This window comes from Euprymna scolopes, chromosome 40, assembly GCF_053919585.1.
Source record: "Euprymna scolopes isolate OS-2025 chromosome 40, ASM5391958v1, whole genome shotgun sequence".
NCBI lineage: Eukaryota > Metazoa > Mollusca > Cephalopoda > Sepiida > Sepiolidae > Euprymna > Euprymna scolopes.
Genome location: NC_136521.1, coordinates 68,131,426 through 68,146,613, shown reverse-complemented (window position 1 = coordinate 68,146,613; position 15,188 = coordinate 68,131,426). Strand labels below are relative to the sequence as shown.

Here is a 15,188-nt window from a genome sequence, read left to right as displayed (position 1 = left end):
GAAAAAAAAACTAACGCATTTTTCTTTTCTTATTATCTCGTGGTTGTCTGAAACGTAGAAACTGTAAGATTTATTTAGCATTATGTAGTCTGCTTTTACCGTTCTCTAAAGAATTTTATCTCTGTGTGTGTCTTCTTTTTTTACAAATGAGTCACCACTTATCAAGGCCCGGAGGCCACTCGAGGATAAGGGTTAATGAATGTACAGTAGTCAATAGGAAAATATAGCAATCGTTAGTAGTGTAAATTTGGTAAATTGGATTACTTGAGGGGATGGCTCATCAAGAACTTGTTTACGTTGGACTTGAAGATGACTATATTGTAGTCAGTTGGAAAGCAGGAAAATGGAATTTCAATTTATGCCAGATGGGGATCAGAGCGTTGATGATGTAAAGATAGAAGTTTGGTTTTAGATGCATTAAAATTAATCAGCCACCTCTTTTCCCATTACACCACGTGATCAAGATCAGAGGAAAGAGAAGCAGAGAGAACTTGGTCTTTTACGGCCTTTGACGTGTTGCCATAGATGGTAGTTCCATCAACATAAATGTCTACGAATGATTTTAGGATGTGATTTGGGAGATCATTAGTGTAGACCAGGAAAAGAGTTGAGCCCAGAATAGATCCATGAGGGACTCCAGCATTAATACTGTAAGCTTCTAATTTCTGCCTATCAATCACTACTCTTATAAACCTATCAGACAGAAATGATTTAATAATTCAAAAGATATTTCCAGCTATACCATAGGTGGAGATTTTATGGAGTAGACCTTTATGCCATATCCTATCAAAGGCCTTTGATATGTCAAGGGAAATTGCCCTAGAATTGTCCGATGCTGACGTGATTACCATTGATAATGGTTGGAATAGAGCACACGCTTTTATTCAGGACCCTGCTTGTTATTTTCAAAAATTGATGGGAACCCAGCCGCTACTCAGCTACTTTATATGCTGTTAAAAACGTGTGTATTATCTAAGTGTGCGTTTCTAGCTGCTTATTTTACGGACTATTGTTCCTATGTCCTAAATGTCTTAACGGCTCGTGAAACAGACGATCTCGGACTTCTGGCGTTTCTCTGCATTCGTTTAGACACCGTCACCCCCTTATGGGGAGGCTTGTTTACCAATTTAGCTCCAACCATGCTTGGATCGGAGTATGTGACACGTGACGCCCGGTCCCCATTCATATACTTCCAGTGCAAACTGATCGATCAACCAAGTTTGATACATATCAGTTTGACTTTTTCTGCTCCTGCACGCTCGCTCAACTTATTGTTTCCTACGATTCAATCTCTATTATTTACTCTGATAGACATAGATAATTAGATAGACCGATAGATAGATAAATAGATCAATAATGCCTTCTACCCAGCGTTGCCCAGCGATTACATAACATCCCTTTCCCTCTTTTTTATCAAAATGTATGGCGAAGACATACATTTTCTACTTCTTCCTGTTTAATTCAGGAGGAACCAAATATATCCACCTCGATGGCAAAGAAAGGTGTTATACTATAATTCAATGTAAAACAAAATCCGCAATTAATGCCATGTGGCGCTAATCTTTGCACCATGTCGAAACTACGATTCAATCACCTATGGCCTCATGGCCTTTTAATAAAACCACATTTCAACTTCAGGAGCGCCCTTCCGTTCTCGTCGACACTACTCGCGGTAGATAAAATCCTCAACACATACGAATCATCGTCCCTGGCTTTACAGACACGCTCTTCTTCCCGCAGGCGGCACCACAAAACTTCAACATCCCATGCCTTCCCCCCTCTGTAATTATCGACATTCAATCACACTATTAATCCTGGTGAACAAAACAAGAAAAAAACCCTCTTTAGCATATCTAGTGGTCAGCACACTAATTTTACAATATACCATTTAACATACAGATCCACTCGGACTTTACCAGATCCGGGGGGAGGGCACGACGATACGACTAGAGTCATGGAAAGGAGGCAAACCCACATCTTAACTAACCAAACAATTCCGCCCTCTCCCCACGGAGCCTAACGGATCCTTAACTAGCGGCGAGGTATCATGTGGTAATTCCATCCCCTGCCGGGGTGTTGAGACAACTTAAATCAGGGAACTCCCAATTCATACAACGCTTAAGGCCCCAACCTGGTATCTTGATATTACCACTCACCCTATAGAAATATCTTAATTGGTCACAACATTACTCGTGTCGGCACCATCGTCACACATGCGTATGACGTCATGGAGAAATGAATTCTCAATATAGTTTGCTAGTTTGAGACAGACAGAGAGAGTCGACAGAGTCGAGAGACGGACGAGAGACAGAGCTGACATTGGTCAGAAGAGCCCCCCCCCCTTTTGGAAGCGAAGGGTTATAAAGTTTTAATCATGTAATTGACTTTGAATTCTTGGATGTGAAATCATTGCGACCGGTCGAATGTAATAAACGAACATCTCGTCATATTTTTTAACTGCGTCTTGTGTCATCTTTCTACCAAACAAAGGTAATGTGTAATAAGCTTTATATGAATATTGTCTCCCTCATCTTAATGAAATTTGGGTATAAACCCCATCCTTAACTAATGTGTCTCTCCATCTTAAGAAATGTGTCTCCCTCTCTATCATAAGTAACGACTGTTTCCTCTTGTGTCATAAGAACTGATAACCCTCCTCTCTAAAACATGTGTTGAGAAGAAACCTTCACAGAACTGTATAAATGTCTCTCTCATTATCAAAATATAACCCTCATCTATACAACATATGAAGCTGTAGCCTTACTTTCTTTTTAAACATTTTGATCTGTACATATTTCCGAATATTTTGTTCCTCAGGTTCAATTTTAGTAAGTTTATTGCATGTCTTTTTACCAGATTTTTTTCTACAACGCGATGCGTTATGTCCTTTCTGGTGGCAGTTGTCATATTGTTTGAATTTGTAGGGAGACTCATTGTATCAATGTTTATTTCTAAACCTCCAACATGGTCCAGGTGGATCTTTTCCCTGTTTCTTTCTCTGGTTATTTTTTGAAGTCGAATTTTTCTTTTGATGGATCTTTTTAGTATGCGACACTCTGCTTTCTTCTATATCATGACTGTCTTGTTTCAACGCAATAAACCGTTCACAGTCTTCCGCTAAGTTTTGTAGTTTTAAATTCAGTTCGTTTTCGAGTTTATTTAAAACACGAAGCTTGATTTCAGTGTTTTTATTTAAGACCTGCCCTTGCACAAATCTTAAACATTTAAAATTATCTGCTGATAATTTCTCCCGTTTAAAAACGTCGCAATGCTTGTTCACTGTACTTGCATAAGTAGTGTAGTCGTCTTCATCTCTTCTAGTAACATTCATACATTTATATCGCCTATGGAAAAGAGACGTTTTTGCAGAAAACAGTTCTGTAAGAAGTGTAACTGTTTATTGGAAGCTCAACTCACTGGTCTTTTTTGGGAGAATAAAATTCACAAACTTTGTATGCTCGGCTGTTCCCAACTTCCTTAGCAAAAACCTAACTTTTTTCGAGTCTGACTAGGTACTACAATCCGATATAAAAATATCCTCATATCGTCTATAGTACTGGACGAAAGTGACATCGCCTTCTGGATTATAATTGAAATTTTCAATAGCGGCCAACACAGCTGTTTGAGAAAATGCATTATGATTATCGTCCGCTTTAATTAACTGTGTCGCTTCCAGAATTTTTCTTTGTTCCTCCTGTGTTGTCATCAATATTTCCTCGAAGCGTTTCTGTTGTTTAAGCATTTTTTCTTCAAATGCTTGTTTAAATGTCTCTTTTCTTTCTAGTTGTTGCTGAATTTGCTGCTTTTGCAACGCGAGTTCTTGCTCTGCCTGGAATTGGAACAGTTCCAACAGTGAATCTTTGAATTTCGCATCTATCATACGAATTCAGTTTACAATTTACGCTTTTATTAAAGAAATATTCCTTAGTAAAAAAAAATCAACCAAGTTTTCTTTCCCAATTCTTTTGTTTGTAACTTAATTTGTCTTACTAGCAATAACATTTGTGTAACATTTTTTATATTTGCACGCGTTTTTACGAAGCAAAAATAAAATCTGTCGCTTTAAATATCCGACGAATTCGTATGGGTAACTTTTAGTCTTTTTTTTTACCCTCTTTGCCTTTTGCAAAAACTGACTTGATTCTTTACGTGTTTGCTAAGCACAAATGACGTACTCGAATAATTATTTTTCACGGTCTGTCTCTTTTTCTCTTGACAAAGTCAAGCTATTTTTTTTTTTCAAATCTCAGATGTTATCAAAATAACGATAAGCTTACACGGTATTTGCTAGTTGGTTTTGGAATTTAAATTTGCAGAAGAAAATTCTTACTTTAGGAAAAATGGCTTCTGGTGAAGAAAAAATGAACCCATTTACCCTTTCTAAAACATTTGGTAAGTGTCTTCAATTATTAAATAATTGACAACATTCGCGTTTTTCGCTGTAGATTCTCGTAGCCAGTTTTTCCCGTCGCCAAATTACTATTGTAGTAATTAATTCGCCGTTAATCCTTGCGTATCCAAATATCTGTTGAAATGACGAAAGTGTTCTGCCGTAAAGATTTTACGAATCTTTATTCCAATAACTTTTTGTGATTCTCTGCATTGACGGTCGTTTCGATTCCTTGTCGCCAATCTGTTGTGTCGTGGAACAACAGTGAAAATAAGAACAATGCAGTCGAGGTTCAGTTAAGGAACAAGTGTATTAACAATAATGTACAAAGATAGGGAAGCGTGTATATCTGTTGGGCACTCGGCTAGCAGTTGAAGTGCAGTCGCATCTCTCTCACCGGTGTTGGAATTACTAGCGCTATTTATAGTGCTAATCGGTGTAAATTCCTCCGTTCAAGGAAGGCCGGTATTATAATAATAATAATAATAATAATAATAATAATAATAATAATAATAATAATAATAATAACTGTTCGGGTTACTTGGCATCACCCGGCAATGTTCAAACTCGAGCTTCTGGAAAATCTACAACAGTGTAGTAAATAATGGGCAATCAACAATTCCCCCACTAACCAACAATCACGAGGTTGTCTCCTCAGCAACCGACAAGGCTAACATGCTTGCCAGTCGGTTTGCCTCAAACTCCACACTGGACCCTTCCAACCACCCCCTACCTGACTTTCCTATGCGGACAGACGCCACACTAGACGATCTGAAAACCACCCCTGCTCAGGTGCATGCTATCATAAAAAACCTTGACACCTCAAAAGCATGTGGACCCGATCTTATCCCAGCTGTGCTATTAAAAAAGTGCTCAGCCGAAGTAGCTCCAGTTCTCTCCAAACTCTACAACAAATGTCTTAATGAAGCTTGCTTTCCGGGCTGTTGGAAAACTGCTTCTGTTGTACCAGTATTCAAGAATTCTGGCGAAAGGACAGACCCATCAAATTATCGCCCCATTAGCCTCCTCCCACTTTTTGCCAAAATATTTGAGACCATAATTAACCATGCTCTAGTCCATCATCTTACAGATGCTAAACTACTGACTGACAAACAATATGAATTTAGACAAGCCCGTTCCACAGCAGACATCCTCACTGTGATCTCTGAACGCATATACCATTCACTGGACAAAGCGGGGGAAGGCAGAGCGGTAGCTCTAGATATATCTAAGGCTTTTGACAGGGTATGGCATGAGGGTCTCCTCAGTAAAATCAGATCATACGGTATCACTGGTAGAATACTTAACATAATTAAATCCTTCTTAGATAAGAGAAAAATCCAGGTAGTCCTCGACGGTCGCACATCTAAACAATATGATATAAATGCGGGAGTGCCCCAGGGTTCTATCCTTGGACCTCTATTGTTCCTGATATTCATAAATGACCTCCCCGACAACATTGCCTCTGAGATGGGTATATATGCTGATGACACTACACTCTATGGCAGACACGACAGGAAGACGAATGAACACATTTCTAAAGAAATGGCAGAAACACTAGAGGAAGACCTCCAATCTGTAGTGGAATGGGGACAAAAGTGGTTGGTCGCGTTCAATGCTGCCAAGACTAAACTAGTTTCATTCAATAATTACAAGAAACCCTCTCTACCACCCATAGCAATGGCCAACGACTCTTTATCTGAGAGTCCATCTTTCAAACTCCTTGGCCTAACGTTCACATGAAACATGAGTTGGAACAATTACATTGAAGGCATTGCCAGGGCCGCTGCAAGAAAGGTAGGCTCTCTCTACCGTGCTAGAAAACTACTAACACCCGAAAGTATCCTATACCTCTATAAGGCCACCATTCGCCCATGTATGGAGTATTGCTGCCACATCTGGGCTGGTGCATCTGCTACTAGTCTCTCGCTCCTTGACAAGGTTCAAAAGAGAGTCGCAAACCTGATAGGCCCTGAACTGGCATCTAAGCTTCAGCCTCTGTCCCATCGACGAAATGTTGCATCCCTCTGCCTTTTCTACAAGTATTTTAGTGGTGAATGCTCTGACGAACTGCAATCACTTGTGCCCCCACGACGCGAGCACCCTCGACAAACCCGACAGGCTACTAGATCCCACCCCCCACACTGTAGAGATCCCTAGATGTAAAAGATCTTTTTACTCCAATAGTTTCTTCCCCAGAACCGCAAGACTCTGGAATTCCATTCCAGGTCCCTGCTTCCCCAACAGTACTGACGTGCAGAAGTTCAAGTGTAACGTGAACCGACACCTTGCTGCCCAAATCCCTACATAGTACCCCAGTAGTTGTTTCCCCTGATAGTAGCCCCTTACACCAAAGTAGCAATTTGCCTTGTTTGGGGTGAAAATGTAAAAAAAAAAAAAAAAAAAAAATATAATGCTGCGACGTATCAACAACACGTTTGCTATTGGTTATGCGCCCGCCGTGTATTTGTTATGTCTGAAGAATTCCTGAGTCCATTAATCGAACTACAATGTAACAGTTTTATAAATTTTTCTTTTTTATTTGAAGCCTTTAATAATCGTCCTTGACATGTTGGTCCTAATTCGGGATAATTTGCACGAAGCGATCTTAAAAATATTTATTTTCGTTTTTATCAAGTCTTTTTAAACGCCGTCTCGATCAAAGCCAAAGGTTCGCCGCCCCGACTCCCTGGCCCACCCAATTTTGTCTTCAATGCGCTTAATTTGAGTTCAAGCCACATCAGCCCTAAACTCACACTTCCTGGCATCCGTTCGCTTGGTTTATACGCGCCAGATCCCCACATCTTTGGACAGATCGTCCATGTCTGAACGACGGAGAGATACGCTTTGGCATCTCTCCAGCCGACCAAGACATCCTGTGCTTTTATTTAAGCGTATTCCCCTGTTTTTTTTTATGTTTTATTTTTTTATATTACTTGGCTAAGCATATTGCAAAAACACAATACTCCCTTTCCCGCTCATCTTTTTTTGGAGGCCAGCCACTATGTGTGAGGGGCAATCGTTTAACTTCTTTGATGGTAACACATATTGTAGATGCGTTCTATAACGATTTATGTCACAACCAAAAGTGATTTCCGGCTGCGGTGGGGCTGGAGCTACTTAGAGTATCGCATAGAGAACCAGAGCTACAAATAACATAATGATAACAATAAGTTGTATACCTATAAATTTCAGTGTTTTTCTCGCTCTGGCATTGATATTAAAAGCCTACTTTTTCTATTTAAAAAAAATTATTGAAATATTTGGAGTCCTATAGGTAATGGTGAAGCAGTGCAACATCTTTCCTGTAACTCCTGCATGTGCGTTGACTTCGACCGTATTGGCGTACCTTTCAATCGGACTGTGTTTGCAACGCCGAAAGGAAGACCCTGATAACTGGGCAATACCTAGGTCTCCTTATCATTCACCCAGACCTGCATCCAGAGGCATCTTAACCTTCGACTTTTCCGCCAAAGCAGACACAGCAGTGCACCAGACTAGATGCTGAACGCCATTGTTTCATTAGACAGAAGGTTGTCATCATAAAGTGGAGGACACCATCCCTTTCTGATGTTATCCATTGCTGACGTCATAAATTTATGACATCATACCGTTGTTACATAATCCCTTTGTGACATCATCCCGTTGTGATGCATATGTTTGCAACGTTCTATCTTAGGAAAACAATGCAGTTCTGTGTCTCAGATCGGTATGTTGTCAGATTGTAGCGTCTTCAGTTTTTGTGCAAGCCTATCCTGCATCGGCAGACACTGGTATAGTTACAACGATGGGGGTGCTTATTGTATATAGGATTCCTAAATTACTAATACTAATTAATTACCACTCAAAAAACGAACCGGCAAGTACAAAAGGTTATCAAGTACGAATTTTTTTTTTATTTATTTATTCCAACGCATCATTATATAGACATTTGGTATCTCCCTACTAAACATAAACCGAAGGAAATTGCAATGTTCCGAGTTTTTCAATTTCTGGAAGGATGTTGACGGCTGATAATTTATTAGGTGCGAATCCGCGTAGGGGGATTGCAACGAACTGCGTAATAGGATTCGGTCTCTTGGAGACAGCGATTTTTTTTTTCCTGGAAGCATTTCATTGGTGGATTTGCAAATTTTTTTTTTTTTTTGTTAATATTACCTTTTTTTTTTTAATTGAGCTCTGCTGTTGTTCAACAGATTTTGAAACGGTGCCATCAGTGGAATTGGTTATTCTTGGAGAGAACAACAGACGCCGCTGGAGAATGGGGTTTCTTTCTTCAAGTGTGGCAACGAGTGATTTATTAGAACGTTTCTTCTGACATAGAATAAAAACACGCGCACATCTTCTGAACATTCTAGTATACACTCGACTGACTTTTACAGTAATGTACATGGGATGCTTCTCTCTCTCTCTCTCTCTCTATATATATATATATATATATATATATGTATATATATATGTATGTATATATATATATATATATATATATTCAAGCAAATGCTCTAGCGAACTACAAGCACTTGTACTCCCTCGACGTGAATGCTCCCGACAAATCCGACATGCAGCTAAATCTCACCCCTTCACAATAGAGATCCCTAGGTGTAAGAAAGCCTTCTACTCCAATAGATTCTTCCCCAGAACTGTTAGATTTTGGAACTCCCTTCCAGGATTTTGTTTTCCCAGCTGCACTGACATGCAAAAGCATTCGTTTTATCGGCCGATCATACATTTTTTTTTTTACATAGTGGTCACCACTTATCAAGGCCCGGAAGCCACTCAGGGATAAGGGTTATTGCAAGTACATTACGTTAGTGTGGAGATTTGATGAAGTGTTTACTTAAGGGGGCGGTTCATTAGGACTTTGTTAACGTTGGACTTGAACACATCCAAGTTGTAGTCAGGTGGGAAGCAAGCAGACAGAACAGAGTTCCACAGGCGTGCAGTTCTAAGAAAGAAGCTTTGTTCATGGAATCCACGTTTTGATTTAGGCACAGATAATGAGTGGTGGAAATTTTTCACAGTGGATTCAGCTAGGCGTGTGTTTTTCGTGAAAGATTGGCGAAGGGGGACCAGAGATTGGAGTTCAGACGAGCACCTGCCATGGAAATAACGATAAAACAAGGATACGCTCGCAACGTCTCTTCTGTGGGAGAGAGGTTGCAGAGTAGAGAAAATTGCATCCCCCACTAAGCCACGAAGTCTATTTTGTACTCTGTCAAGGCAGGATAGGCTGTTTTTAGCAGCTCCTGCCCAGATATGGCAACAGTATTCCATCCTTGGACGTACTTGGCTTTTATATAGATAGAGAATTGCATCAGTAGTGAGATATCTTCTGGAGCGGTAGAAGGATCCCACCATCTTTCCAGTGACCTTGGCAATAGACTTGATGTACGTGTTCCATTTCAGATCAGGAGTAAAGGTCAAACCCAGAAGCTTGTCAAAACACGGGGCCTCCCTCAGACAAGAGCCATCCATCCCAATTGATGCCAGATGGGGATCAGAGCGTTGAACATCCCTTATATATATATATATATATATATATATATATATATATATATATATATATATATATATATATATATATATATATATATATATATATTGGTACTCTTGTAGAATTTGACCCGGATCCTCGGGAGTTTTCTCCAATTTTTGTTCGGGCTCAACCTGTGATCAATGGATTAAACCGAACAAAGTAACAGATGCAGACAAATTTAAAAACAAAAAACAAACTGGAAATAAATAGAAATACAATAAATAAAAAATAACAAAAACCTATTTAACTGATTATATATATAGATACTAGCATGGGTGCCCGGCGTTGCCCGGGTGTTTGGAAGTGTATGCTGAGCAAAAAAAAAAAAAAAGAAAAAAAAAAAAAGGTCAATTTTTTTTAAATTTGACCCCTATTATGACCCTTTAACATTTCTTTTTTGGGCTCAAACCAAGTTATTAAGTTAGATCCATGTCCAAGAAACCTATATCTAAAATTTCAAGGGTTTAGACCCAAAATTGGCAGTAAACGTTTCTGTTGTAAGACGAAGTGTTTTTGTAAGAAAAGATGTATGCGTTTTATGAAAACCGTAAATTGTTAGGTGAAGGCACAGAAAAGTTTTTTTTCCAAAAAAATTATACATTATTCATGTCAACAGATATTAAGAAATAAACAGAAAAAATACCCCCATCATCATAAAAAATAATTTTAAAAATTACATTTTTATATAACCCCCCCCCCAAAAAAAATTTATACATCATTCATGTCAACAGATATTAAGAAATAAACAGAAAAAATACCCCCATCATCATAAAAAATAATTTTAAAAATTACATTTTTATATAACCCCCCCCCCCAAAAAAAAAAATTTATACATCATTCATGTCAACAGATATTAAAAAATAAACAGAAAAAATACCCCCATCATCACAAAAAATAATTTTAAAAATTACATTTTTATATACCCCCCCCCCAAAAAAAAACTGTTGATTTAATGTTTCAACATTTGACCAACGCTCGGCTTAATCCGAATATTACCATAATTGATCGAAAATTCAATATTAAAAGATTTTTAGGGGTCGCTCAGTTTCGAATACAATGTAAGTAGATAAAAAGGTTTGTACTGGTTTCACGATGAAACTTGTTATAACTTAGTGTCTTAATGTTATTTTTTAAGTAAAAATCATATTTATGCTTCGATATAAATTCCAAAACTCGTATCACTCTGAATAATTTAGGTGACGTAAATAGGAATCTCATTAGTCACTGAGCAAATATACGTCAAATTCCATTTTAATTCTTTAATTTCCTGAATAGTAAAAACATGATCCACAATGGTCACTTTGCTGTTCATATCCATTTTCTAAAGAATAATTAGCAGGAATGGATTTGTATTACTGTACACACAGATTCGAAAAAGTTGTCAAAAACAAATATATAACAAATAAATGTTATCAAAGGCAAGATAAGTTACTCTTCTACCTAACTGGATAATTTTTTAGTGTTTTTATTTAATGTAATATGTTCATTCAGCTCGAAAAACATACAGTGTTTACCGATGTATTGGAAAATCCAAAATGGCGCCCGACTCTATCTTTGACAAGGTAAGTTTGGGAAAAGGGATTAAATATAAATAAAATATAAAAAATAGTTAAAAACCCACCGAATATATGTAAGCCTATGTCACGGTAACATATATTGAGCGAGTTTCTAACGGTATTTGTTTAATTTTTTATTTTTAACTCCTTTTCCCAAACTTACCGTGTCAGAGAAAGAGAGAGAGAGAGAGAGAGAGAGAGAGAGAGAGAGGGGAGAGAGAGAGAGAGAGAAAGAGAGAAAGAGAGAGACGAGCGCCATTTTTTATTTTCCAATAAATCGGTAAACACTGTATGTTTTTCGAGTTGAATAAACATGTTACATTAAATAAAAACACTAAAAAATTATCCACTTAGGTAGAAGAGTAACTTATCTTGCCTTTGATAACATTTATTTGTTATATATTTGTTTTTGACAACTTTTTTGCATCTATGTGTACAGTAATACAAACCCATTCCTGCTAATTATTCTTACGTGGTTAATTTAAATTAAATTTTAATCACATGATTACCTTTTCAATAATCACGTGATTAAATTTTACCCATTTAAAATTTGTGAAACATTTCTAATACGCCCATTTTGTTCATTTAATAACTGTAATCAAATTTTGTTTACATTTAGCGAGATACTGATGTTGACCGAAAGAGTTTCGTTTAGTTATTACACGGTTCGAGGATAATTGTACAACTAAACGGCAAATATGTCTATAAAACTAAATAAAAACGGTTTACTGATATTCTGCAGTTATTTATTATTTGTTAAAATTTGTCTGTATATATATTCATCCTAATGCCTAAAGAAATGTGAAAGTTTAATGTTTTATCGATGTCACGTGACTGGTGAATCACCGGCGGTGATATTTCTCCATATAAAATATGGCAACATCGTTCCAAAGAAAACCACCTAATTTATTAAATAAAAATGAAGTATAATGTTATAATTAAAAAGATATATATATATATATATATATATATATATATATATATATATATATATATATATATATATATATATATAAACACGCTGAAAATACTATACCAGAATATCGAAGCAATTGGTTCAGTGGTTTAATCTATTTTTACCTCGGACTATTATTCTCATCTTTATTAGTTGTTGTTTTTGATCTTTTATTGGTTTTGTTTATTCACAACGTTTCGGCCAACTATTCCTCTGGCCTTCGTCAGGTGGTAACAACAACTAATAAAGATGAGAATAATAATAGTTCGAGGTAAAAATAGATTAATATATATAATGCTCATCTCAAAAATGAATTCCAATCAAGGAATAATATATATATATATATGGTTCAGTGGTTATTTTGATTATCGGTTAGTCACAAACACACTTTTACACACACACACACACACACACACACACACACACACACACACACACACACACACACACACATACACACACACACACATATATATATGCTGATAGCCAAATTGAATATTGAAATTTTACACACCCACACGCACGCATTCACGCACGCACACACACACACACACACACACACACACACACACACACACACACACACACACACACACACACACACACACATATATATATATGCTGATAGCCAAATTGAATATTGAAATTTTACACACCCACACGCACGCATTCACGCACGCACACACACACACGCACACACACACACATATACACACACATATATATATATATGCTGATAGCCAAATTGAATATTGAAATTTTACACACCCACACGCACGCATTCACGCACGCACACACACACACACACACATATACACACACATATATATATATATGCTGATAGCCAAATTGAATATTGAAATTTTACACACCCACACGCACGCATTCACACACACACACACACACACACACACACATATATTATGGCAGTAGAGTTTAGTTTCCTAGAGGTACATCCAATGAAACAACATGTGTCTACCAAAAAGTGCTCAATGAGTAAACAGAGCAAATATATAAAATTTATTTATACAAACATTGATGGCGACATATGTGTATTTCTATCATCATCCGTTACTAGGAAGATTACGTCTTCAGGCCAAGAATTACCCTTGAAAACTGAAGTAACGGGTCATTACAGAAACATGCATGCACATATGCAGCCATCAATGTTTGTATAAATAAATTTCATATATATATATATATATATATATATATATATAGATATATATATATAGATATATAAATTTATTTATACAAACATATATATATATATATAAATTTATTTATTATTATTTATTTATTTCATTGATGGCTATAATTATACAAACATTGCTCAGTTGGTAGAGTGCTTGCCTCGCATACAAGAGGCTCGGGTTTCGAATCCTGAGTTCGAATGTGTCTAACTGATGAGCCTAAATGAGGGTGAAACTCGAGTCTTGGACTTCCGGTTCGTTGACTGTCATGGCTCTTGTGGGCTGCGACGTAGTTTGGCAATGGAATCTATTATATATATATATATATATATATATATATATATATATATATATATATATATATATAGGTAGTCAAATTGAATATTGAAATGCTCATATCTTTGATTCTATGGGACGAAACTATATGAACATGTTAAGGTTTTTAAAGATTATAATACTATTTTATGCTTAATATCTTATGACAATTGGCAAAAAAAAAACCCAAACAAACCCAAAAACTATATTTAAAACCAATAAAATATGCCGAAATTTGTCATGTCATGGCAGGCCTGCTTCAGTTTAACTGATTTGGGATGAATTTCACTTAGGAATATTTTTTGCTTGGTTGTCTCTTCTGTGGTGTTGCCAGGCCACTAATATATATATATATATATATATATATATATATATATATATATATATATATACATATATATATATATATATATATATATATATATATATATATATATATATGTATATATATATGTATATATATATGTGTATATATATATATGTATAATTATTTACTATAATAATTAAATATATATATATACAGACACTAGTGTTTCATCTTTTCGTGAATCTTCAGCTGAGGGTGCCACGATAAACACCAGTCGATAGATTCGAACCCGCCGACAGAAGCTACCTCTGGCTTCCTTAGCAAGGACCGTATCCAATCTGCAAATATAAAATCGTCCACCGCTTCCAAAAAAGAACCTTATATAAATGTAAGAATGGTTTAGAATAAAGCGACGAACACCTATATTAGCAGAAAACTATTTGCTGTTATTTTCTTGTTTCTTCTCTTGCAGTACTGCTCAGACTACACGGTGAGTGATAAAACAAAATATCCAACATTCGTCCGGACGAAGCCAACTGAATCTCAAATTTCTCGAAGCGTCGCCTCACTGCTGATGACCCATAACTGGACAAAGGTCACGTTTGTCTATAGCAACGAGAATGAATTCCAGCATACGGCCGAAACTATCATCGCCGTAAGTATAGTAACCCTAACCCTTAACCTAATCCCGAATCTAATCTGACTGTCAAATAGGAACTTTCCGCATAAGGTTAAATTAAGTAAATTTTCCTCTCGAATTTCAGTAAGTGTAACGTGGTCCTACATTTTACGTCACGCACAGGAAGTCGCTAGGGAGACGTTGCAAATGCTCGGGTTAGAGTTTTTTTTTTTTTTTTTTTTTTTTTACTGAATCGGTAAAGAGAGCAATTAGATTTTTGGATAGCTGCTCGAACCATGGGTCATAGATCTGATAAG

At 36.8% G+C, this 15,188-nt stretch overlaps 1 protein-coding gene across 2 annotated transcripts in view; it reads left to right on the top strand.

Moving 5' to 3' along the window:
- Positions 1–15,188, top strand: part of LOC145265602 (receptor-type guanylate cyclase Gyc76C-like) — a 644,892-nt gene that overhangs the window by 209,651 nt on the left and 420,053 nt on the right. For both annotated transcript variants that reach the window (XM_080121613.1, XM_080121614.1), the window contains one exon: positions 14,725–14,907. In XM_080121613.1, coding sequence (XP_079977739.1) covers positions 14,725–14,907 — 183 coding nt within the window. The remainder of the gene's footprint in view (positions 1–14,724; positions 14,908–15,188) is intronic.